The 26,603-nt window shown below is 39.3% G+C and overlaps 1 protein-coding gene and 1 long non-coding RNA gene across 3 annotated transcripts in view; one reads left to right on the forward strand and one right to left on the reverse strand.

Annotated features, from left to right (window-relative positions):
• Window positions 1–26,603, forward strand: part of GRM5 (glutamate metabotropic receptor 5) — a gene marked incomplete at both ends in the record, with an annotated part of 539,059 nt that overhangs the window by 456,985 nt on the left and 55,471 nt on the right. For both annotated transcript variants that reach the window (XM_082659930.1, XM_082659929.1), the window contains 2 exons: window positions 3,368–3,494; window positions 24,539–25,478. In XM_082659930.1, the coding sequence (XP_082516056.1) occupies window positions 3,368–3,494; window positions 24,539–25,478 (1,067 nt within the window). The remainder of the gene's footprint in view (window positions 1–3,367; window positions 3,495–24,538; window positions 25,479–26,603) is intronic.
• The window catches only part of LOC309826002, a 115,165-nt gene that overhangs the window by 33,357 nt on the left and 55,205 nt on the right, over window positions 1–26,603 (reverse strand). The window lies entirely within an intron of this gene.

Here is a 26,603-nt window from a genome sequence, read left to right on the forward strand (position 1 = left end):
GGGTAGGGGAGGTATTTGAAAGAAACATTATAGAGGTAGCCTCAATCAGCTCTGGCTATCAACCACAAAGCCTAAAATATTTACTGCCTGGTCCTCTGCAGACAAAGCTTGCCGACTCTTAACATTCAGTGATGGTCTGCATCTTGGCCAATCATCTTGCAGTTAAACACTTCATGTGAAATTCTTTCTAGACTCACTTAGAATATCAATTGTTCATAATTTCCAGTTCTTCCCAGAGAAAGATTAGTCTGTATAAATTACTACATGGAAGTTGTCTCTGTTTTGACCCTTCTCAGCAATATAGTTTGAACCTATAACTTCAAAATATTGAATGTTGGGCTTCCCTGGTGGCGCAGTGGTTGAGAGTCCGCCTGCCGATGCAGGGGACACGGGTTCGTGCCCCGGTCCGGGAGGATCCCACATGCCGCGGAGCGGCTAGGCGCATGAGCCATGGCCGCTGAGCCTGCGCGTCCAGAGCCTGTGCTCCGTGATGGGAGAGGCCACAATAGTGAGAGGCCCGCGTACCGCAAAAAAAAAAAAAAATATATATATATATATATATATGTATATAGAATGTCTGTTTCAAGAGATTTCTTTATATATACTTTTCTACTCCCTTCTCCTGGGAATAACTTACCCAGTGGAAGAATCTGACTCCCTATTATCATATTTTCAATACTAGTTTGCTATAATAGTTATAGAGTCTTTTTTTAATCCCAAATTCTATTCTCCTAACCAGATCTTATTTTCACTCCATTAAATATACAACTGACTACATTTTCTTGATATGGTTTAATAAGGTCACTGAACAACTTCACTAATGATATCAACACATCACAGAATTGTTCAGATTTGTTAACACAATGCCCACGAAAGGACACTTAGTCTAGCAAAGGTTCAAATATATAACGTACTGTTATTCCTAAAGAAAGCATCACTACTTCCAGGGTGCTTTTTTACACTTTTTTTAAAATTTTTATTTATTTATTTTTGGCTGCTTTGGGTCTTCATTGCTGCGCGCAGGCTTTCTCTGGCTGCAGCAAACATGGGCTGCTCTTTGTTGCAGTGCACAGGCTTCACATTGTGGTGGCTTCTCTTGTTGCAGAGCACAGGCTCTAGGCGTGTGGGCTTCAGTAATTGTGGCTCGTGGGCTCTAGAGCACAGGCTCAGTAGTTGTGGCGCATGGGCTTACCTGCTCCATGGCATGTGGGATCTTCCCAGACCAGGGCTCAAACCCGTGTCCCCTGCACTGGCAGGCGGATTCTTAACCAGTGCGCCACCAGTGGAAAAAAATGGAAATTAGTCTGAAAGAGAACTGTCACCACCTCCTGTATTCAAAATGAGTGTGAAACAGAACATAAATAACAAACGAAAAAAAGGAAAACAAATCACTTCTGAAGGATCAGAAGAAGACAGTAAGTTGTCACTATTGATTCAAAAAAAGATTGTAATATTGGAATTAATCTTGGAAAAGGGCATGAGCTTACTCTGGTAAAAAAACTGAAATTTACAAAGCAATGCAAATTGAATCACAGAAAGTTAGCACATTTCTAAGAGGAAAAACGCAACTGCTTTTGTTTGCCAGGCTACTAAGAAAGAATCCTTCAGCATTTGAAATGTGCCTCCTTGCATTACAAAATCTAGTAACTGTCCAATGATAGTTTTACCAAGTGTGGCTGAAGTAACCCTGAAAATGAAATTCATGTCTCTATATGGATACTTATATGTATATTACTAATAAAACAGTTAATATTTTTAAAGTGTTCTACAGTTTCCAAATCATTGTGATATTCTATTTAATCCTCAGGAAACTCTATAAAGGCAGGTATTATTTTAAAAGCATTAGTCTCGGTTGGATGAAACAGGATCAGCTGGGAGACTGCTCAAGGCTGCACATTATTTAGTGGCTATGAGTGAGACTAGAACCTTGGTGCCCCTTGATTCTCAAGCCAGTATTCTTTCCTCTGCATATTTCAAAATATCACGAACTCTATCTTTATACAAACCAATAAGGCTCAATATTTATAAGCATGACCACAAAGTCCAACAGGCATTATTTGATACCTCATTCACCCACGTGTTGTGTGAAATCACCACGCCTTAGTTTTCGTCCCTAAAAAAATGAATAAAATAAAACCAACCACCTTATACAGAGCTGTTCCAATGTTTCAATGAGATGACACGACATGGCATGCACTAAATCACCAGCGAACAGTCAACATTCTTATGAAGAATGCTTTCAATAGATTAAGCAGGTCTAATTAGCAATTTTACCTAATTGATCTGGTTATTTTAGGGAAAGGATGTTTCAGGCCCTTTTGTCATTTCCTACTTGTATTGTTGCGATGTCAAGAGTCAGCACAAGGGACAGTACAAAACAGAAGAAAGGCGTGCCAGCCTACAACTGTATTTGGCTATAGATATCTAGACATTATTATCAAAGGTCATTAATAGAGTCAGCATCTAAGACAAGGATATGAAGTGTAACCACTCCTGCGTCTGGTTATTAATCAGAGTTTTAATTATTTATAGGAATGTTTAATGAACGCTGTCTCTATTCCACAGAGGCTATTCATGCACCAGTGGTGGAAAAAAAATAAAAGACATCCATTTCTAAAGAATAATATCAAGGACTCTTTCAACTGTTCAATTATTTTCCATTGCCTTAAAAAAATTAAACACATGAAGAGGTATATAATAGTCTCAGTGACCTTAACCATCTTTATCCCAAGCAAATCAAAACTACTAGAATAGGAAGGAATGGGCTGAATTATTGAACCAGATTTTTAGTAGAAACAGTCTAAGAGGTGATCTCCAGAAAAAAACTTCATCGTCTGCCTCTTAATTCAAAATAAATTCCTAATTATTTTTTATCAATATGGATATATTTTTGAACTTTAGCAGGTATACAATGTGGGTTTTTTGGCTAACAATTATTCAACTAGTGGAGGGAAGCCAAGGTAAATCCAGAGAGCAAAAGTTCTTAATTTGAAGCAAAGAAAGGGCACGAACTCTGGGAAAAATTCAGTTACATACACACATACAGAAATGTGTATATATTTACATGTGAGCACAAACACAGACGCTTAATACAGGTATCTAAAGCTAGTTACCAAAGATTTGCACTTAATTTCATTCTTGAGCCTGTCACCAAAAAATTTAATGATGTGGGACTGGTTGCTTAAACTCACCCTGTTTCTTTAATTACAAAACGAGAATATTAATACTTACACTGCCCATCCGAAAACATTTGAAATAACTTACGTGAAAGCCCCCTTCTGCTTTGTAAAGCAGTACATTTGAATAAAGGATTGCTGGATTTTTATCTATGTGAAAAACTAATCAAAATTTTAAATATCTGCCTTAGGTGATCCGGAAGGGAGAAGTCAGCTGCTGTTGGACCTGCACACCTTGTAAAGAGAACGAGTATGTCTTTGATGAGTACACCTGCAAGGCATGCCAGCTGGGGTCCTGGCCCACGGATGACCTTACAGGTACATGTAGCACAATGTCAGCACAGGTACATCCCCCAAAATCAACTCAAAAAGGACACAGACGTGGGAGGAGGGGGGTGACATCTCCAAGCGTTTCTCATCTTGGTGGAATTGTTTATGCAACAAAGAATTTCCTTAGGAACAGATGCCTTCCCAACACCTGGGCTCATCATGAAAATCTTTAGATCGCTCGGAGAAATCGGCCTACATTCCTGCCCTCACCCCCAAACTGGATCAGAATCCTTAGGTTTTCTACTGGGCATTTTTAGTCCATCTTCAGGATATTCCCAGAAGTTCCTAAGCAGGGCCCCAGTTAACTGCAATTTGAGGTGTAGAGAGCCGGAAGAGACTAAAATATGCTATGACATATCCAAGACAAAAAGGTAGCACAGAATTAGGTAGAATTTGGTCTAAAACTCTTTGTTTCTCTTATTGCTTTTCCTTAATCTAAACCAGAAACTTCCAACTAATGAGTTTTCAAATAATGTCAACACAGGGTAAGGCTCATCTCTGCTTGGTTTGGGGGGAGTTTGGGGAGGGGGGTTACTTTTTGTTTTTGTTTGTGTGATGTTTTGGTTTAGGAGTTTTTTCCTCCAAAAATGTGAAGGAATTACTGTCATTGTGTTCTCAATATGGTATTTCATAGCTATTTCTAATCTTTACATTATGAAAACAGGATACCTTCCATCTTTCCTTCCAATTCCTTCAATAAACATTTAGCAAATGCATATTAGATGCCTATTTGCCTACCACCGATATAAAGATGTAAAAATGAAGATATGCCCTCTATCGTCAAGAAGTTAATGAGGGAGGTAAACAGTAAAAATGTGATTACAATAAATGACACAGGTGTGTGGACATGGAGTATGAGGAGGGGACCTGTGAAACTAAGTTTTCCAGGGAAATAAGAGAAAAAGACATTCCAGGCAGAGGGCCCACCACGTGGTATGTCAGGTCACCTAGTGGTTTTACAGTTGAGGTGGATTAAGCACAAACTCCTAGAGGTTAGAGAATTATAACATCATCAGTGTTAGAATCGACCCCTCATAGGACAAGAGATTATCCATGGTAGTTGTATTAGCTTATTCCAAAAACCTGGTTCTAAAAATCCTGTGACTCTGGGCCTTTTGAGGCCAGCTCACATTAAGACTTGTTTTCAGTGATTGGTATTTATGCAGAAGATATTCCTTTTCTTAAAAAAAAAATTTTTAAATTCTGATTTAATAAAACACCCAAGTACCTTGTGATAGCATTTGTGTCCTGTTTTCACCGTCAGATGATAAGCTTTCTGATACTCATACATCCTGCTATCCCCAGAGCCAAGTCAGTGCTGAACACAAAGTCTTTAATAAATTTAGTTTACAGATAAACTAAAGCACACACACGCACACACGCACGCACACACACACATACAGTAAAAATGTAAGAAAGAAAAAAATATGATTGGTTCTCTTGTGAGGGAAATGAAGAGCAGTTTTGGCGATCTTTTCCTTTATACTATTTGTTTACTTTTTTCTAATTTCTGATTTCAATATGGATTATCATTAAACTGAAAAACTATTTCACAGATTCAACTATCCACGTGGCTAAGCACCTTGAACGTGAACATGCAGATGTAATTTTTTGTCCTATGTTTTTAAAACTATCACAATGAACATGGTCTGCTTTTTCATTCATTCAACAGAAAAGTATTTTATTATTACTATTTGCACTATAATAATAGGTGCTGGAGAAATTGGGGTTAAAAATAGACATGGTTCTTATATCATTTACCATCTTGTTGGGAGAGAGACATTTCTTTCTCTCTCTCTCTCTCTCTCTCTCTCTCTCTCTCTCACACACACACACACACACACACACACTCAGACACATACAGACAGGCATGGACAAATTGTGTTAAGTAGTATGAAGTAAAAGAACAAGAGTAAAAAAAAAAAAGAAAATATTAGGGGAGACATAATTTAAATTTGTGGTCATAAAAGATCTCTGAAGAAGTGAAGATTAGCTGAGACCTAAATGATAAATACAGAAATAGCTATCAAAACATGATGAGAAGGGCATTTCTTACTGAGGCAAAAGCACATGTGAAAGTCTGTTTATGGATAAGCCAATGGAAAAGCAATGTCAGAAGAGATCAGAAAGGTAGCAGGGGCTAGATCATATACTGTCTAGCCTTGTAGAACAGGTTCAGGATTTGAGTGTTTAATACCAAGTACAATGAGAAACCTTTGCAGGGACTGTAGAAGAAGAAGAATACATGATTGGATGTATAATTTTAAAACATTACTCTGGTTGCTGTGAGGGAGAATAATTTGGATAGGGATGGAAAGTGGAACCAGGGAGACAGGCAGGATGGTTACTGCAGGTTGCCATTGCAGGCACCAAGAGCTCTTGGTATCTTGGGCTAAACAGGGCATTGGAAGATTTCAGATATACTTTGGAGTAGAACCAACAGGATATACAGATGAATTGGTTGCAACAGATATTAAGTAAGGCTACCAAATTTTCTGCCTTGAGGAAAATTTGCACTCTTTGATAAGGATCAATAGTTTGGTTTTAGACAAGATCAGCTTGAGATGTCTGAGATTTTCAAGTATGAATTAATTAATTTAACAAATTAAGGCCTTAGTTTGTGCCAGAAATGTAATAGAAACTGGAAATGTAAAATTTAGTCTGAGTTTCCAAGAAACTTATAATCTAGTGGGAGAAAAGCATATAAATAAGTAACCATGCAGTAGACCAAGTGCTGTAGGTGAGAAATGAGCAAAGTATTACGGAAAAATGGAGAAGGGCACACCTAATCCTGGAGAAATTAGATAAGGTTTAGTCTTGAGGCATAATCTTTAAGCTCATTTTAAAAAAAGGTAAGAAGATCCTACTGGGAAAAGTGTGCAGCGCTGAGGCTACGAATGGCACCATCATCCTCCTAATTTCTCCAAACAAAAAGAAGTGAGTCATCCGAACTCTTCTCTCTTCTTGGCAACCCGTATCCAGTCACTTAGCAAGTCTGCCTATTTGCATTGCTAAATATTCTTCTCCCTCCTTCCTCTCCATCTATTGGTACAACTCTTCCCTTGACTAAGTTATCATCTCACATTTGACTATTGCCGTAATTTCCCAGTTTATTTCCCTACTCCCAAATTTATGCCACATGCCTCCAAGTTTGTTTTTCATCTTGCTACAAAAGACAGATGTGTCCCTTTCATTTCACTGCTCAACACTGACCAGTGTTTTCATATCTCTATGGGATATGTCCAAGTTTTTCGACATGGCATACAAAATTCCCTCTCTCCCTCACCCTCCTATGATCTTTCTAATTTCAATCACCATCACTTTATAAAGCTCATTTGACACTCGAGTATCAAGGGCTGCATATAATTCTCATCCACACACAATGCTATTCGACTCCTCTATGTCCGTACAGGTGTTACCCTCCTTGCCTGGAATGCACTTACTCCACTTTGTTCACTTTCACCTTACTCCACTCCTGCTCACCTTCCTTCCTCAGCCCAGATGTCACCTTCTCTATGATACCTTCTTTGTGGTACTTAGACTAGTAAGTCCTCTATTCTGTATTTCTTAAGCAAATTCTGCTTCCCTCATTACATCATTTTCAAACTGGATTTTAATGGCCTATATCCTTGTCTGCATTCCCTACTGAATCCTTAGTTTCTCAAGGACATAACCATATCTCAATCACCTTTGCATTCCTAGCATCTAACACAATGCTTGACACAGAGTAGGCACTCAGCAAATGAGTGTCGATCTGCAGTAAATGATGGGGAGTGTTACAAATGAAGATGGAAGTTAAGTATTAGGGCCATGCTCTGAAGACAGCCTTGAACTAAGGAGTCTGGACTTTATCCCATAGACAAGTGTGAGGCCGGTGAAGATTTTCAAACAGAAGAATGAAATGATTTTTCTCTGGCTACATGCATACATGTGAGTGTGTGTGTATATGTGGGAGGGGAAAGAAAGTGGGAGGGGAGAAGGGAGAATAAGTACCAAACCTGAAAAGGTCTCCACATTGATAGTATGTGAGATTTAACCTTTCATTAAGATCTCCAGCACTTTTCCAAAGAGCCTATAGCTGTTTGCTGCCCATCTCATTGACTCTGATTCAAAGTAACTTGGCACTTGGCACTGCTAGCTAAGCCAGAAGACTGCTCTGATGGCTTCAGCTGTTCCAAAGCCTGCCACAGAGATGCTTGGGGCTGGCTTCAGAGGATACTGTAAGTCTTTCTTCTACCCAACTGGCTTACAGTTACCCCACTTCAGCCTATAACGTGACAGCTCGGGTCACTTTGGGTCAGTGCCCCCATTGTGATAATGGCAACTAACACATACATGTTTCCTGTGTGCCAGGAACTCGTTGAAGCATCTTACAAATGTTAATTCATTTAATCCCAGCACAGCTCTATAAGATTGTTAGCACAGTTAGAAATCTTAGAATTGAATAATTGTTTAGAAAAACTAGGAGTGGCAATCAACTGACATTAATATCTATATTATATTTAGCCATTTACTCTTATATATTCATAGAAAGATGTCTGAAATGAACATTACCTTAAGAAAAAATGTTTATGAGCGGTGAGATTGCGAGTTACTTTTTTGCACACACACATACACACACACATATGTGCGTATAATATTGAGTTATATTAAGAGTATGTATTTTCATCAATATATCCATTAAAATAAATTTTAAGCTAGCCATATTTTTAATAGCCATCATAAATTGGCAGGAACCAGGAATTAAGAAGAGAAAGAAAGAAAACCAGGCATGAAAACCAGGAAGAAAATAAAGAAATATTTTAAATGGAGGATGAGGGCAGAACCTAACAATATTCCTAATTCAAATTATTTTCATTAAGTACAACAAGTAGTTATTCTTTCCCTAACAATCTTCAGGTATCCATGTTAGCAGTGAATAGGATAAACAGGACCCCTGCCCTCAAAGTGATTATCATCCTAAATATTGACAAGTAATAATAAGATGCTGAGCGTTAACAGAGAAGACCAGAATGGTGTAGGAGCCTGTATCAGTGGAAGCTACTTAGATGAGGTTTAAAGTTGCCTCTTCAAGGAACTGTGTACATGCAAGAATTAAAGTAAAGTTGGAAGTAGGCCAGATTCAAATAAAAGAGAAGAGTGTTTTGGACACAGAATACAGAAACTGAGGAGGAACTGGGAGCACGGGGGCATGGGGGAGGGAGGCAAGCCAAGCAAAGGCCAACTCTTGCAGGCCTTCGTAAGCCATGGTAACTATTTTAAAGTTTATTCTAAGGGAAATTAAAAGACATTATTTATTCATTCAGCTATCTATCTAGTCATTCACTCAACAAATATATAACTATCACTTCCTCTGTTCCCGACAATGTTCTAAGTGCTGAAAATATTTCTCTGACCAAAACATAAAATTCTCTGCCCTTATGATGTTTACATTCTAGAGAACAGTTTTAAACAGGGCAATTATTATCTCCAGGAATATCCAACAATTGAAATAAGAAAGGAAATACAATCATGATGGACTGCTTTATAAATATTATGCACACAGTCAAAATGCAAAGTGTAAATATTGTTTAAAAACATGAGTAGAAAGGATACTGATTTCAGAATGATGGTTTCATCTGGAGAGAGATGGGAGGGAGTCGGGTAGGATTTACAAGAGAGGTTTCAATTATATCTGTAAGCTGTGTGTATATGCAATTTGAAACAAATATGACAAAATATCAACATTTGTTAAATCTGGATTTTTACGTTTGTTCTGCACTTCCCTGCATATTTAAAATTTTTATAATTTAAAATACTTCATATGATTTGAGCTATTTAAATACTGAATACTAGAAGATAAAATTTTTAAATAAAGACTAAATTGGGGACTTTAAAAGAAGGAAGAGAGAAAACCACAGTAAGGAAATTTTGCAAGTCACAATGTGAATCTGTTGGTGGTTTGGACTGTGATGATGTAGTGGGAATAAAGGGCAATGAAGAGATCAGAAATTTAAATTAACAGGAGGAGGTCACTGTTTCGCTAAGAGAAGAAGATAACTGCAATGTGGTCTGGTTTGAAAGAGGAAAGAGGAAAAAATAGTGGAAGGCGACAATTTGGCTAGGCACTCAGAGCATTCCCTACAAGCTTCTGCCAAGCAGATCTTGCTGCCCACCAGATGCGTGCAGAAACTGTCCTAGAAAGAATCTTTAATTTGTTTTCTCTCAAAGAATTTGGGATGGCTTATAAGTAGCAGATCTTTAGCTGCCCAGTCCAAAGCTACAGCCATGGAAACCCTTTCAGGTGGGTTTGCCAACTCTGGCAACCTTCCAACAAACCCAAGTAGAAGGAAAAAGCAAAAACAACGCGGCTTTCAAAAAGTAACTCAGTGGGAAGCTTTATGACAGAAAGTTAGAATGATTTCCTGCTTCTCACACGCAAAGAAATGTATCTTATTTATTTTAAGTGCAAAGCTGTAAACTGGAAGGAGGGCAGTGCCTATCAACCTTTTAACGTCAATAGGAACATTCTCTAGGAAGTTCCTTTCGTTCCCTAAGTTACCTAATTGCTTTGGAGGTTGGAACCTTTGTATCTTCACTTCAGGGGCAAAAACAGAACAGAGTCAAACAAAAGGGAGTTGGTGGGAAGCTGGGAGGGAGTGGAGGATGAGCTCCAAGAAGGCAGAACCACTGACAAGTTTTACAACTCCAGCATTTGAGTTACTCTCTTCCTATAAATACTTCCTTCATTTGTGTTCCTCAGTTTGTCCTGCTTTTCTTGGGACATTTTTTTTTACCTTTTAATAAGTAAGTAAATAAAAACGTGGGGAGAAGTGCTTTTCATCACCAATATTTTTTTAACATCTTTATTGGAGTATAATTGTTTACAATGGTGTGTTAGTTTCTGCTGTATAACAAAGTGAATCAGCTATACGTATACATATATCCCCCATCCCCTCCCTCTTGCATCTCCATCCCACCCTCCCTACCCCACCCCTCTAGGTGGTCACAAAGCACCGAGCTGATCTCCCTGTGCTGTGTCGTCACCAGTATTTTTAACTATCTTATGCATTATTCTTTTGAATCCTACGAGGTAGACTTTATTATTTTACAGCTGAATTAATTAAGACCCAGGAGGATTCTATAAGTTGCTCAAGGTCACAAAACTAGTGGAAAATCAAGCCCAGGCACTGTGATTCCCCCATTTGCTGCTACACCACATGCCTTTCTTCATAATCACGTTTTGGAGCCCCACATTTCCAGGAAATTACAGAAAGAGAAAAAAATTCAGCTTTCAAGCTGGTCACATGTTAATTATCTCCAGGTTGCTATGATATTTTTCATTTCAAATGTGTGTAAAAAGTGCTGCCCATTTGATTACTACAATTCAATTTGGATGAGGAAAGGGTAAAAAAACCCTTTCCGTTTATTATGTGTTTCTGATTCTTTAGGGGAAATCTGTTATGAATTTAGATGAGAAATATGTGGTTTTTATTATTATAATTTTAATAAATAGTTCCTGTTAATATTTTGAAAGGAACAGGTTTTCATAATGGCAACCTCTAATTTCTTGGCTTATCTAGGTTACATAATAATCTTAATAGGAACACATGCTCTACAAGCTGGTTATCCTATCATTCATTCAGCAGAAGTCATTTTTTAATCAAGTTTCTACACTGTTTTCAACACTGTGCTAGGTTCTGTTGATAAAGATACAAATGGAAGGTGTCTGACCTTCCATTTCCAGGCCATCAAATGTCCACAGTAGAAGAAGACTGACTTACATAATTGCATTAAGAGTATAACATATGATACATACGATAACTGAATTGTGCATTGGTGGCATGCAAGATAGAAGTACTCATTAGCAAATAGCTCCAACTTGGTTCAAACAAAGCACTGGGCACCGGACACATAGTGATCATGGAGCCACAATTCCTACCCTCGAGTATCCCAGAGGCTGGCAGACACACACACAAATAAAGAGCAATTTCAATAAATTAAGTATGCCAGGCATATAGGAGAAACTGATTTAATGTTTGTCCAATAAATAATAAGAGAGAGAGGAGGAATAAGGGAAAGAATGAATGAATGAACAGACCAAGAAAGGAACGAAGGTGGAAGAAAATAAAGTGCTAGCCTGAGAGTAAAAACTAATTACACTGAGGAGAGAAAATTAACCAGGTCTTGGAAGTTCAGTGGTACCTTCTGGGAGGAGATGGAAATAATGCATGTGAAAATGAGAAGTTAACCAGGTAAAAGGGAGAAGAATTTTCAAGGAGAAAGAAAAACCCTAACGAATATATCTAAGGAATGTGTATTCAAAAATATTTTTTCCAACATAACCAAGCTATTTTGAGGCAAGTGAATCACTATTTCACATTCACTTTTCCTATCAAAGCCTATTTATGGAAACCATGCTTTTCTAAAGACCAAGCATCATAACAGTGACCAGCTGCTGTAAAAGGAAGTGACTACTTTGCTTAACAATAGAATCCCCCCCAGGTCCCTAAGCACTTTCTAGATTTTCCTTACATTCGTTACATAGACTCACCAATACTATCTAAGGAAGGTGAAATTTATAACAAACGTTGTATTAAAAAATACAGCTGAAATTTTTGGCTGCGTGTGAGACATGTCCGGAACAATTCTTCTTTATTATCTTCCAGTAACATAGAGGTTTAAATCTCAAAAGGGTTGGAATTAGACACATCCATGTTGAAATCCACACTCCACCAATGACTCACTGTGTGACTTGAAGCAAAAATAAATTTCCTTCTCTGAGCTCCTCTTACATAAAAATGGAGGTAACAGTAGTAACTAGTTCACAGAAGTATTGGAGAGATTAAATAGCACACAAATAGTTTGGTACCTGTTAACAGTTCAGTTATATTAACGATTATCACTCTACTGTTAATTAAGTTTAAAAGATATAGTGATGAGAAATGAATATAGAGATTGATTGATTTAAAGATAAATGAGAAAATGTGGAGAAAGTTCCAACCTCTACTGAAAGTCTTCCCCATTTGAAAGTAAGATCCTCTAAGTCAATGACTGTCTAGCCCAGTAAATGGCACAGAACAGGCAATGAATTTGCATTTGTTGAACTAGCTTACTATTATAAATATCTCTTTTAATGTCACTTACTTTACCTTCTTAGCTTTCTGATTCCAAATGAATGGGTTACACAAGGTTAACGTGATTTGGAAACTCCAGAAAGATAGTCATGAGCCACAACAATACTAAAAGGCATCTGGCATGTTTCTTTTTTTTTTGTCTTGTTGTTTCCCATTTATTTCTTTTAGGTTCTAGAGTGCTGACAAATTCAACTACAGTGCCCACTCTTTACTGTTTTTCTTTAGATTAATATATTTTGCTATTTTGTTATCAATGCATGCATGACAAGAAGTACATTAATCACTGCTTGTACATTAACAACTGGACGCATAAACTAACCACATTTGTTATTTTCTGTTAATGTTGGTTGTTTCCAGTTTGCCGAAGTACATTAAGAACATATTATGTGAACACTAAAGTAAACACAGTTTAATACAGTCACCTGTTTTTGTCTTCCATTCTAAACTGAAATCTATTACTAAGACCGATGTTTTATTCCTCTTATGCTTGCAATTGAATTCTTTTTCTTTTCCTGCCATCTTTTTTTTAATCACTCTCCCTGATCAAAAGTTTTTCTGGTTTCAGTGGATAATAATGGCATCATTATCCACTTTTCCTGTTTTCCTCAATGACAAAAAAAATTAACCTTCTCGGATGAATCTAGCATCTATTGCCTTTAGTGTTTTTACATTTATATCTAACTCTGTGTTTGAAATAAAAGTAAGAATAGAGTTTTGGAGTGTCCCAGGGCTCAGTCTTCATCCTCTTTTCTATCTACATTTGCTTCACCAGTGATCCTACCTAGTCTCTTGTTCTCAGTTATACACTGAAGATTTCTGAATTTAAATATGTAGCCCAGACTTCTCATCCAATCTCCAGACTTGAATATTCAACTGCCTACTTGACATATTTATTTTAATGTGCGATAGATATATCAAATTCTACATTTCCAAAACTGAAATCCAGGTCTTTACCTTCTTGATCCCCAAGGCTGCTCTATCCTTAGCATTCTGTATTTCACCTGATGGCAAATCCATTCTTTCAGTAGCTCAGGCCAACAACTTTGGAATCATCTTTTGCGTTTTCTCATATCCTTTGGTCAATTGGTCAGGAAATTCCACTGACTCTTCCTTCAAATACAGAAGTCTACCACTTCCCATTACCTCCACTGTAAGATCCTGGTCCTGGTAATAACTGTTAATCATCTTTACTAGTGAAATAACCTCCTAATTTATCTTCCTGATTCTCCCCCTGCCTCTACCTACAGCCACTTCTCAATAGCCCGGGCAGAGATACCTTTTTAAAAAGTAAGCCAGATCATGTTATTCCATTGTCTAAGAACCTACAATAGTTTGCTCTCATTCAAAGTCAAATTTATGTTCTATATGACCTAGACCTTTGTTATGTATCTGGACTGTTTTCCTCTTTATTACATCTCCCTCTATCCCCCAACATATTGGTCCTTTTGTTCTTCTGTTAAGATATCTGGAAGCTTGTTCTCCTAGGGTCATTGCCCAGCTGTTCTCTCTGCCTGGAATGCTCCACCCCAGATACACATACTGCTGTTATCCTTGCCTCCTTCAAGTCCTTGCTCAAATGTCTACCTTGACCAACGTGTTTAGTACTACAAACTGTCCCCCTTTCCCCTTTCTTCTACCTCTTACTTTCCCCACTTCATAGATAACCTTTTATTCCATTATATTGTTAATGTATTAACTTTTTTTTGCTGATCATATATTGTCAGTCTCCCCAGTTGGAACACAAGCTAAAGGGTAGGGGGTTTCTGCTTGTTTTGGACACTTGGTAATAACAAGCTCCTAGAACACAGTAGACACTCAATAAATATCTGAGTCACAAAATCAGAAAGGACATTTGGATGGAAGACCAGCCACAGGAGGAAAATGCTTTTTACTATGCAGATTATTTGCAAAAAAAAAAAAAAATGACTGACTAAAACCAGAGGAAAGGGAGCCTGAAAAGAGTCTAGGAAACCAGGAAATTAATTGTAAAACACTCATTATAGCTCAAATCATGTGTGTAAAATTCCCTTGATCCTCTCTTGGTTTTAAAGTGATGACTTTAATGTTTTATTCTAGTAAAGTACAAAAATAGTTTTAAGCATTTTATTTTCTCAGTCCTGAGAAATTGCTTCACTGCTCTTTTTCAGGTAATCGGTCTTTAATTTCTCATATGCAATTTCTTCTACAAGGGTTTCTCCAGATTAAAACCCTCATTATAGGGAAGGGAGTTCTGTATTTCCATTTTATGTATAGAAAAATGGATGGAGAGACAACTAAAACATGCAAAGGACAGACAGTTCAAATATAAAGAGATCCTTGGTAATCCAGTCATCCACGGGCAGAAAGCAGGCTGAAGAAGCTACCTGGTTGTAAAATGTGCCCTCTCTCATAAAAATGGAAAAAGACTCAGATGGAAGGATCCCCATCCAATGAAAATATCTCTGAATGCTCATTGTTACTAAATAAATTCCAAAAAAGTAAAAACAAATGGAGACACAAATAAATAGAGGAAGCGTCTCGTATTCACCAGAAATATTTGTGTGCAAGCTGAAAATGAAATGCATGTCTCCTGATTCAACTGTTCTCTCCTCCATTAACATAATCATTCATTCATTCAACCTGTTTAAGTGCGTGTTGTGTACTGGCTACTGGCTTGGCACAGCAGAGCAAAAGGCAAACAGTCCCCTGCTCTCAATTTGCTCTCTGTCTACTACATGAAACAGACAAGCAAGTTCACTATGAGCATAAGAGTTGTGCTATTATGTGCAAAAAAATATTGTGCAAGCGCTGTGATAGACACCGGCACAGGGAACTGCTTGACCACATGGGAGGAACCTGTCACTCCAGGAATCAGAAAAGCCATCCTCAAAGAAGAGCTGGAAAATGAAAGAGGAATGAGTTAGATAGTGAGGGGAGAGGGGAAAGGTAAAAATGGAGCAAAGTATTCCAGTCAGCACATTTTATTATTTAAATTCATATGCTGTGTTTTTCCTCTCTCATTCATCCGCAGTATGACTGGAAGTCATATTTTTCCAAAGCTGGTCCCTACAAGTGTGCATCTGTGATAATCCGTCCCCTCAGCACTCTGCAGAACTATTAAATCATTCTTTATGCCTAATTCTGAAATTAATCTTTGCATACAATTTCAAATTCCCCTATAAAATGTAACAAATAAAAAAATATAAAAGCTAAATAAAAACTATAGCCCTGAGTTGTCAGCTCTCTGAGGGAATTTTATTAAGGGAATCTAAAACAAAAAATATGCAATAAACCTTGAAGGGCGTGAAATAGGCTGGGTCCGATGATAAATGGGTGGCTGTGAGTCCTCTATGTGGCAATGTTAGGAATGTCCTACAATCAATCCTTGTTCTCGTGTGCTGTGGGTACTTGGTGCTCATTCCACACTAGAAAACTTTAGGGACACAAAAGTAAAAATTTACCAATCAGTGTCTGGCTAGCAACCCTCAGGACATATAAGCCAGGATGAGAACCTCGCTGAAGAATTTGAACCAATGAGATTTCTCAGGAGGGAGAATGGATCTACGTCAAATATCAAATACTTATGCCACCACTAGCCCCTCCTTGCACATGGCAGACATTGCCAATTATTCACGATTCTGCTTCCTACTAAGTAACCTCAGGGCCCCTTTGAAAGGAACACTGATCAGTTTGTCTCTCCTGATGTAACATAAGTCAGTCAGTCAATCAATCCATCAAAATGTTCACAGGGTTTTAATCTCAGCCCCAACGCATCAGATTAAACCTCATATCCTTCCTCTGTAAAACAGAGTTAATAATACCTACCTCACTTGTTTATTGTGAAGATTACCTAAAATATCTAGGATAACACCTGACATTTAGTAGGCATTCAATACATGTTAGTTTCTGCCCTTTTTTTTAATGCTGGCATAAACAGGAATAAAGTGGCTTCCCATTAAGGCAGCTTCCATAAAACCTACCAAACATTTTGGATAGAGACTAAATTTTCATTTGAGGGAGGAATCATGGTTATGTTTTATTTCATGCTAAGGTAATGGTAAAATCAATCAACTCTAGAAAATGCCTTTTTGGGAATGCCTTTTTTTTTTGAGAGAGAGAACAACTCCAAATTATCTTTTATTTATACAAAAAGGGCATCTTTAGCAAAAGACACACTGAGAAAAGAGTCGCCATGGTCTAGGAGACAGAGCAGGGAGGCGACAGGCCTTCTGAGGCCCTGCTGGGGAGAAAGGGTCCAGGAAAAGTGGTGAGAAGTCTTGGGTAAGTGCTGAGTGGTGGGGGCCACAGAAAGGAGAAAGCTTCAGTTGGATCAACACTGTTGGCAGGTCATGGGTGGGATTCACAGTGACCTCGCTGCTAACTCTTCTGGGGGTTTCCAGTTAGTGCTGCCGACTGGAGTGAGAGCCGCCCACTGGTTCCTAGAGGGCACCCACCAAAGGACACCAAAGGACAAAGGCTTCCCTTGTGGTGCATTGGTTAAGAATCCACCTGCCAATGCAAGGAACACGGGTTCGAGGCCTGGTCCGGGAAGATCCCACATGCTGCAGAGCAACTGAGCCCGTGTGCCACAACTACTGAAGCCTTTTTGGGAACGGTGTATCTGAACTTTATACTAAACGACACTTGTTAAAGAATGACTTAGGTTACTGCCTCCCTCTTTCTTCTATTCATAATTCCCAGATCCAATGAATTACTCAAAATTAGATTAATCACAAACACTGATCACTGCCAAGTTAGTACCAGGAATATTTCTAATGTGAGACTTGTCACACCCCTAGGCAGAAGGAAGCCTTTGAGGTGCTTACTTAGCTTTGCCCTCTCTGATTCAGAATCCTGACTCTAAAATTCAGGTGTAATGCACTGAATTTAGATTTCTATCTACAACAGTACATAACAGTTCTGCAACTTGGACTTTAAAGGCCACAAAAAGGTTTGCTGAGGATGATTTGATCCATACACCAGAATGAGAATTTGATTATACTTTGACTATATAGTAGATATATTAATGTGTAAATTGCTGTGCTAACCATATGAGTAAGGCACCGTGCTCAGTACCACGGTTCCATTCGTGAGCAAAAGACGCAAAGTCTCTGACATCAGGGTGCTTTTAGTGAAGTAGGGAGGACAGACTTAAACAATATGACGTCTCTCTCAACCTCTCTCTCTCTCTCTCTCTCTCTCTCTCTCTAACACATGCACATATACACACACAAGATAGATTAAAATTATAGTAAGTGCTACAAAGAAAAATAAGGTACCTAAATATAACACGCACACACACACATCACTTCCAGTTCTTCTGAAATATGGAAGTAATGAAAAACTTTAGCTTAGGCTAAGTGAAGAGAAAATATTAAATGAGCAGGGCTATGAACAAGGCAGAAAGAATTCTGAGTCTGCATCACTCTGCTATCTCAAACCAACACCCTAGAGATCCAGATCCAGACAGGTAAAGAAGGGAGGAAAGGCAGACAAATGGTCTATCGATGGAGCAGACTGCCAGCAGGCGTGATGTTGTTAGCCCCCAGTCAACACCCTGTACTCTGGGCAGATCTATTGTTCACGTATGAGACGAGAGTTCCACAACAGCCCCGAATGAGTTTCGTATACCTGAAATGGCCTGGCCGGCAGCGGACAACACGTACATCTGATGCTCAAAGATTCTCAGCAGCAACTTCCTTTCCTCCAAAATTATACAGGACATAAGGAGCTTGTCAAGGAGTTCCTGCCTAGTCAACTTACAGAACATCAGGCAACTGTCCCAGGATCTTTGACTCCTCTTTCCTTCTGCCTGAACAGACACCTGGAAGAGGGTTTGAGAATGCAACAGTCTAGGAACTATTAACTACAGGAATATTACTCCTGCAAGACTAATACCCAAACAGTAAGCATGAGTACCAGTTATTGCTAAGCAGTCGTATCATTTTTAGGTGTCCAGGAAATCAGTGAGCCGTCCATCTCCCGTTAGATGTATGGGAAGCACAGTAGTGGAATCATAGGATAATGTGGATAATACAGTTTTGGCAGCTCTCCTTCCCTTTAAAAAAAATTGTTGTATTTTCTGCTGGAGAGGGTGTGGAGAAAAGGAAACCCTCCTACACTGTTGGTGAGAATGTAAACTGGTGCAGCCACTATGGAGAACAATATGGAGGTTCCTTAAAAAACTAAACATAGAGCTACCATATGATGCAAAAGTCCCACTCCTGGGCGTACATCCAGAGGAAACTCTAATTCAAAAAGGTACATACACCCCAGTGTTCACAGCAGCACTATTTACAATAGCCAAGACATGGAAGTAACCTAGATGTCCATCGACAGATGAATAGATAAAAGAAGCTGTGATATATATATATACACACATATGTGTGTGTGTGTGATGGAATATTACTCAGCCATTAAAATGAATAAAATAATGCCATTTGCAGCAACACTGATGGACCTAGAGATTATCATACTAAGTGAAGTAAGTCAAACAGAGAAAAACATGTATCATAGGACATCACTTATATGGAATCTAAAAAACGATACAAATGAACTTATTTACAAAACAGAAAGACTCGCAGACCAACTTATAGCTACCAAAGGGGGAAGGGGGTGGGGGAGGGATAAATTAGGAGTTTGGGATTAGCAGATACAAACTACTATGTATGAAATAGATAAACAAGAAAGTCCTACATATAGCACAGGGAACTATATTCAATACCTTGTAATAAACTATAATGGAAAAGAAAAAAACTGTTGTTTTCAATATATGTCACCTCAAGCTATGAAAGGATGAATTATACTGGAGAATCACAGAATACGGATCAAGCATGAAAGGGGAGGAAAGTGAGAAGTGGATAGCCACCTAAAGAGATGTCATCAGAAAACAGGTCGTGATTTTATAATTTATGCCTCACATGCATTTCTAGAAAGGAATGTAATAATATCGTGCATCTTCTAAGAAACTCTAATATGCTTGTTAGGAGGGAACTTCACCAATATGATCAAGATCCTTTCATCTAAAATATAAAAAGCATACGCTAAACTGATTATAGTAAAACTATAAAATATATAGTCTACAGATTCTTAGTTAACTTCTACATACCCTTCCAGTGATAACTTACCAGTACACTGAGTACTTCCAATACTGAGTACTTACCATTACACTAAGAATGAAACTGGGATAAAAAAGAAAACCATTAATGCAGAAAAGGCCCTAATTCACAGAAGAAAATAAGGAAGACATTTAGGAAGAATAACAGTGTATTCAGATGTTTGTAAACCAATGCAAAGTAGGCATAGCGATTAATGAGGATCTAAACTTATATCATAATAAGGTTGGCAGTATCTCAATATTCTGAGATTTGATAGAACTTCTTCATGATACCACCCCCTGTTCAGAGGAAACAGAACTAAAAGTAGTAAAGGGGGGAATATAAGAGAGTGATATGCCACAAGGAGAGATATCTGGAAAACTGAAGCTCAAAGCTTTGTGCACGCTCTTTGGGTAAGGATTTTTAAAAAGAAAGAAAGAAAGAAAACAAGTGACATTGTTAGAGGAGGATACGGTGCACCATCCACTTAACCACTTTCCTTTGGCTTCTGACACCCTTCCTTCCTTCTAGATGATCTAGCTTATATCTTCCCTGACATATCCTCTTCCTCTGCCCTTCCTTAAGTTCGGTGTCATACCAGACTTCCAGACTCTGCTCTCATCTATATATATCCATGAATTTCCTTATTGATTACATTTACTTCCATGTCTCTTATTTCCACCTATACACAGATGATTCCTAAAGCTGTAACTTCTACCCTGATAGCTCTTCTAAGCTTCTGCTCCCATCTGCTCTACTCGTCATAAACATTTCAAACACATGTCCAAACTGGAACTAGATATCATTCCTATAAAATGTGACGCTCTTCTTCCAACAGCCTGCATCTTGGTTAACAGCACTGCCATCAGCTTGGTTAGAAGCCTCTCTCCTGACTCTGCTGTCTGTCTACCTCATCACTTCTTTCAGTCCTAGTTCTGAAATGTCTTTACCAGCTGAATGTTCTCAGGACAGTGGCTTTTAATTATTGCCCTAACATCCCTTGCCTGTCCTATTGTGATAGTCTTCTAACCATTTTACTCACCTCCCGTCTCTACCTGCCATACAGACCTCCTGTCTTTCCAGTCTATCTTCCCCCACTATTAATCCTGGCCTTGAGACAACATAGCTCATGGAAAGCCTTAGGTAGGGTTAGGGTGATTGCATCCTATCCCTACTTCTCATCCCTGGATGAGAAGTCAGCCTGATAATCTCTAAGGTTGGGCTGCCAACCAAGGACCAGTTGTATAGTCACTGAGCTTGCTGATTCAAAACAAAATTCTTTTGTCCCACCCCAAATGTACTGATTCGAAATCTCCTGAGTTTAGACTCCTGAATTGTATTTTTGTAGACTCTCCAAGTGACTGTGATGCACATCCATTCTTGGAAACTCTAAGATCTTATCCAATTTATAACATTCAATGATTATAACACTATCATCAGAATCCAATATCTTCTATTCCAAGAGAATAGTTTCAAAAGTATTTTGTGCAATGGCGGCATCATTAAAGCCTTTGCAGTGGTTCACGTTAAATGAAAAAAACATTCATTTGAATATATAAATTCTGACAACTTTGAGAAAATAACCACAACACATTAGAGGCATCCCTTATACACATTTCTTCCAACACATGTATCTAATGGAGATTTCTAAGTTTCACACATGATGTTAACAGGTTGCACATGAAGAGTTCAAGAATATATTTGACATAAAAACAGTGATGAATGTTATCCCAGATAAACCATTCAGTAATTAGGGTGCTAATGACGTTTAGATAAAAGCAGTTAAGATTTAGCAGAACAACAGGGGGAAAAAAAGGAGTAAAGTGAAAGTCCTTAAATATTTACATATTTTTTCAGGTGATTCTCTTTAGCTGTTGAAAGGATTCCTGCTTCAGGTACCACATAACATCTTTCCTATATCAGTAAATTACCATGGACACGTAGTAGCTCATGACCTAGCAGGGGAAACAGACCCCTATAGAATTAACTACAGTAGATAATGAATTTCACTGTCATATCAGTGTTATAAATAAGCTGTTATGGAAGAATAAAGATAGGAATGATGAGTCTCTATTTTCTTGTAAAATAGTCTCTATGAAGAACAAATTTGTAAATATGAACCTAAACCCTATGGTATCCTAAAGTCTCAGAAGTTGATATCCTACATAATAAGTCGCACACGTGAACACAAGTGCCTAGAAATATAGATACAGGTATATTCATTAGCAATGAGATATGCATTTATTTATAATCCTATACACTATATAAAATAACTGTCATATTTAGTCTGGGCTATCCACATACACATTTTTTAAAGTTAAAAGCACAGGTTTTTAAACTAAGCATACATTTTCCCACAGAAACTATTTTGTAAAGTGTGCTGAGGACCCTAGGCTAACTCACACATCCTATTAAACCCGTATTGCATCTTACTGTAAACTAATAGTTTGAAACCTAAGATCTTGAAGAAAAAGACTGGCAAGGCAGAAATAAGAGAGAGAAGAAAGAATGTTTTCGTTTCTTTCTACAACAGAGCTGCCTCAGACATGTTTTGAAAGAACCCCACGCTTCTTTGTCATTGTCAGGGAGAAAGAAATTTCCCTCTACCCTTCTAGGTGCTTCTGGCTGACATCAAGAGAATGAAATTAACATGAGACATTAAGAAGAGAAATCAAAGAGTTTTACAACCTGTAGACATGGGAGAGACTCAGGAAAAATGAGTTACTCACCAAAATGGCCAAAGCCCTCATCTTAAGTACTGTCCTCAGCTAAAGAAAATAGAGACATTGAGGGTGGGGACAGTCAGCTAGGGGAGGAAAAGCACAGTAAGGGTAAAGGTTTTTATGCAGATTCAAGTCTTTGCCTTCTCCACTGATAAGAATTTCTAGAGATTTGGACATCCTCCTCTACTGTACAGTGAGGGTGCCACCCTTCCAAATGGAAATTTCCCTCATGAATGCAAATGTTTCTTACAAAAGTGTGTCTCTCCTAGTGGGGTTTTCAGTTTTCTTCCCCCGTCTGCCGTTTCTTAGAAAATAACCAGCTGAAAGTAATTAATATCGCAAAAAGACATACTTGGGGATGGTGAATTCTGCTCCCCTACGCCATCATTACATACTGTGACTGTTGTCTCCCTTACCTCCTAGTAGCCATTGATATTCAAAGCCACTTACTACAATACCCTTGACCAGGAGATACAGGAAGTTACAGCTATATCAATTAGGATTTGGTGTGGCTGCATATATAAGGGAAATAAAAGTTGTTTAAACAAGGTAAATATGATATACACAGTCCAGAGCTAGTCAGTGATTCCACGGTTAACAGGGACTCAGGCTCCCTGCATTTTTCTCTTCCAAATCCCAAAACATGTTTTCTGACCTTAATGTTACCTTATAGCCCAAGATAACTGCTGGAGCTCTAGCCATCATGTGTATAGTCCAGTCGACAGAAGGAGAAAGCCAGGAAGGGCAAAAAAGGTACTTTCCAAGATGAGTCATTTTCCTTGAAGGAGTTCTCTGCTTACATCTTTCTGGCTAAAACCTATCACATGGCACACCTGACTGCAAAGGTTGCTGGCAAATGTAGCGTTTTAGCTGCATCCTTTACCACCCCAAAGGAAACGGAGATCTGTTGCTGAGGATAAAGAGGAGGATGGCTATTTGCAGGCAGTGAATGATCTCTGCCACATTGCTGAAGTGTCCAGTGCTCCAGATTACTACCTCCTCTCCTATTCACTCAATAAAGCTATCTCAATTCCATTTTAAAAATCTAATTGACAAGAATGATCCTTTGAGAGCAGTGGTTCTCAACTCTGGCTGCAAGTTTAGAAGCACTTAGAGTGCCTTTTAAAAATCCTGATACCCAGGCCAATGAAATCAGAAACTCTGGCACTGAAACCCAGGCCACAGTACTTTTTTAAAACATCTAAGTGATTCCAGTGTGTAGCCAAGTTTGAGAATCACTGCCCTAAAGAAATTTAAAAGGAAGGCACATAACCCAAACGACGCCAAATTGTCATGTTTTTTGCAGTGGATTCAAGCACCAATGTTGGTCATCCTTGATGCCTTTGTCTTTCACATATCCCCACATGCATTTAAACAGCCTATATTGCTTCCAATATTTCTCAAATCCCTCTACACCTTTACCTCATCCAAAATCCACACGGCAACCAAAATAATGTTTACAACACACGCACACAAATCTGACCATGTGATTCCTCTTACTCTACATAGATCCCTCCAATGACTTCCCATTGATCTAAGACCCTCTGCCCTGCAAGATCCCCTCCTGCCTACGTTCCAGACTTATCTTAGGCCACTCATCACATTACTGTATGGAACCTCCTTTCATGCCTCCAATGCCCTCTAGCTCTTTCCTTACAATTAATTTCTATTTGCTAAACCTACCAAATCCACAAATTCAGCCAAACCACAACACTTGCATTTGCTAATTCCTGTTGAAGGAGATTTTACTGTTCTCACAGACTGAGTCAGGGTTCATGCTCTACTTCTTCATGGTCCTTATCCCACCTGTAGGTAATTCTATAAAAGTCCCCCTAACCCCCACCAATTTTTTTTTTTGGAGGGCGGGGAATACGTTCTTCATCATTTTGCTTTCAGAACCTAGAACAGCTCCTGTCACAGAGTCTGTATTTGATAATCTAAAGATAAATATTTTATGACTGAATATATGAAGAAAGGAGTCGTATGGGATACTGAGCTTAGAAGGGTAGACTGGAGACAAACTCTAAGCGTCATAGGCACCTGCTTACAACTTAGGCACAAGTGACCCAAGTCAATATTTCTTCCTTCTTTTTCAATATGTGTCTGTGTCTCTGCAGGTTGTGATTTGATCCCAGTACAGTATCTTCGCTGGGGTGACCCTGAGCCCATTGCAGCTGTGGTGTTTGCCTGCCTCGGCCTGCTAGCCACCCTGTTTGTCACCGCAGTCTTCATCATTTACCGTGATACACCAGTAGTCAAGTCCTCCAGCAGGGAACTCTGCTACATTATCCTTGCTGGCATCTGCCTGGGCTACTTATGTACCTTCTGCCTCATTGCAAAGCCCAAACAGATTTACTGCTACCTTCAGAGAATAGGCATCGGTCTCTCCCCAGCCATGAGCTATTCAGCCCTTGTAACCAAGACCAATCGTATTGCAAGGATCCTGGCTGGCAGCAAGAAGAAGATCTGTACCAAAAAGCCCAGATTCATGAGTGCCTGTGCCCAGCTAGTGATTGCTTTCATTCTCATATGCATCCAGCTGGGCATCATCATCGCCCTCTTTATAATGGAGCCTCCCGACATAATGCACGACTACCCAAGCATTCGAGAAGTCTACCTGATTTGCAACACCACCAACCTAGGAGTTGTCACTCCTCTTGGATACAATGGATTGCTGATTTTGAGCTGTACCTTCTATGCTTTCAAGACCAGAAATGTTCCAGCCAACTTCAACGAGGCCAAGTATATCGCCTTCACAATGTACACCACCTGCATTATATGGCTGGCCTTTGTGCCCATCTACTTCGGCAGCAACTACAAAATCATCACCATGTGTTTCTCAGTCAGCCTCAGCGCCACAGTGGCCCTCGGCTGCATGTTTGTGCCGAAGGTATACATCATCCTGGCCAAACCAGAGAGGAACGTGCGCAGCGCCTTCACCACGTCCACGGTGGTGCGCATGCACGTGGGGGATGGCAAGTCCTCCTCGGCAGCCAGCAGATCCAGCAGCCTGGTCAACCTGTGGAAGAGGAGGGGCTCCTCTGGGGAAACCCTAAGGTAAAAGTTTTGCAGGTGCCATAGAGCACTGATTCCTAGGGTGGAATCAGTGGCATTTGTTTCCCAGGCCTTTGAGATGCGAAATACCTGAATAACTGAAACTAGGGGAGGCAGGGTGCTGGGAAAGGGCTTTGGACGTTTGCACTGAATGGTTTTTATGGAGTTAATTGGGTATGGGCCTGGTGACTTAACCTAAGGCCAGAAACATAAAAGTTGAGATAGAGAAAAAAAAGCAAAGACTTACAACAAAAGGGAAGTGAGGTCAGAAGAACAGGGAGAACACAGCTAAATCACTAAGGCAAGGCAAGGACCTCGGGGTCCTGAGGGGACAGAGATATACCGTGGACTAAATTCTAATTCACCCGCATAGAACAGAGAAAATTAGTGTTAACAAAGATTATGCTGAGAGCAGAGCAACAAGAGCCTTACACATCTGACTGCATTTACATGTGCCTGAACCTCTCTCAAGCCCAGAAGGACCCTTGACTGCCCATCCCACAGAGGCACAAGACATATATAATTTATACTTTCATTCTTTTTTTTTTTTTTTTTTTTTACGGTACAAGGGCCTCTCACTGCTGTGGCCTCTCCCGTTGCGGAGCACAGGCTCCGGACGCGTAGGCTCAGTGGCCATGGCTCACGGGCCCAGCCGCTCCACGGCATGTGGGATCTTCCCGGACCGGGGCACGAACCCGTGTCCCCTGCATCGGCAGGCGGACTCTCAACCACTGCGCCACCAGGGAAGCCCTATACTTTCATTCTTAATGGGCAACTTGAACTCTTTGGGACATGTCTAAGTAGCTGAAAGGGGCAAAACAACAAAGGGGCTTTGCATATAACCTTGCTAAACAACCAGCCAGTTTCCCACTTTCTCTGTTGTCCATAGTCTCATCCCATCCACGAAGGCCAGCATCCCACGTAGTAGTTATCGGCCAATGGCCATCTGAAAAGAATCTGAAGCCAACAGCCAATGATATCCCTCCATGTGGAGGACCTTGTTATGTGATAAATGCCCCCTAAGGCACTTCAAAAGGCAATGAGATCATCTTATCAGTGGCTTGAGAACAAATTTGGAGGTATTAAAAAGGCTACATAGATTGTTACTGGGAATAATGTTTAAGAAAA

This window comes from Grampus griseus, assembly GCF_964374135.1.
Source record: "Grampus griseus genome assembly, chromosome: 8".
Classification (NCBI taxonomy): domain Eukaryota; kingdom Metazoa; phylum Chordata; class Mammalia; order Artiodactyla; family Delphinidae; genus Grampus; species Grampus griseus.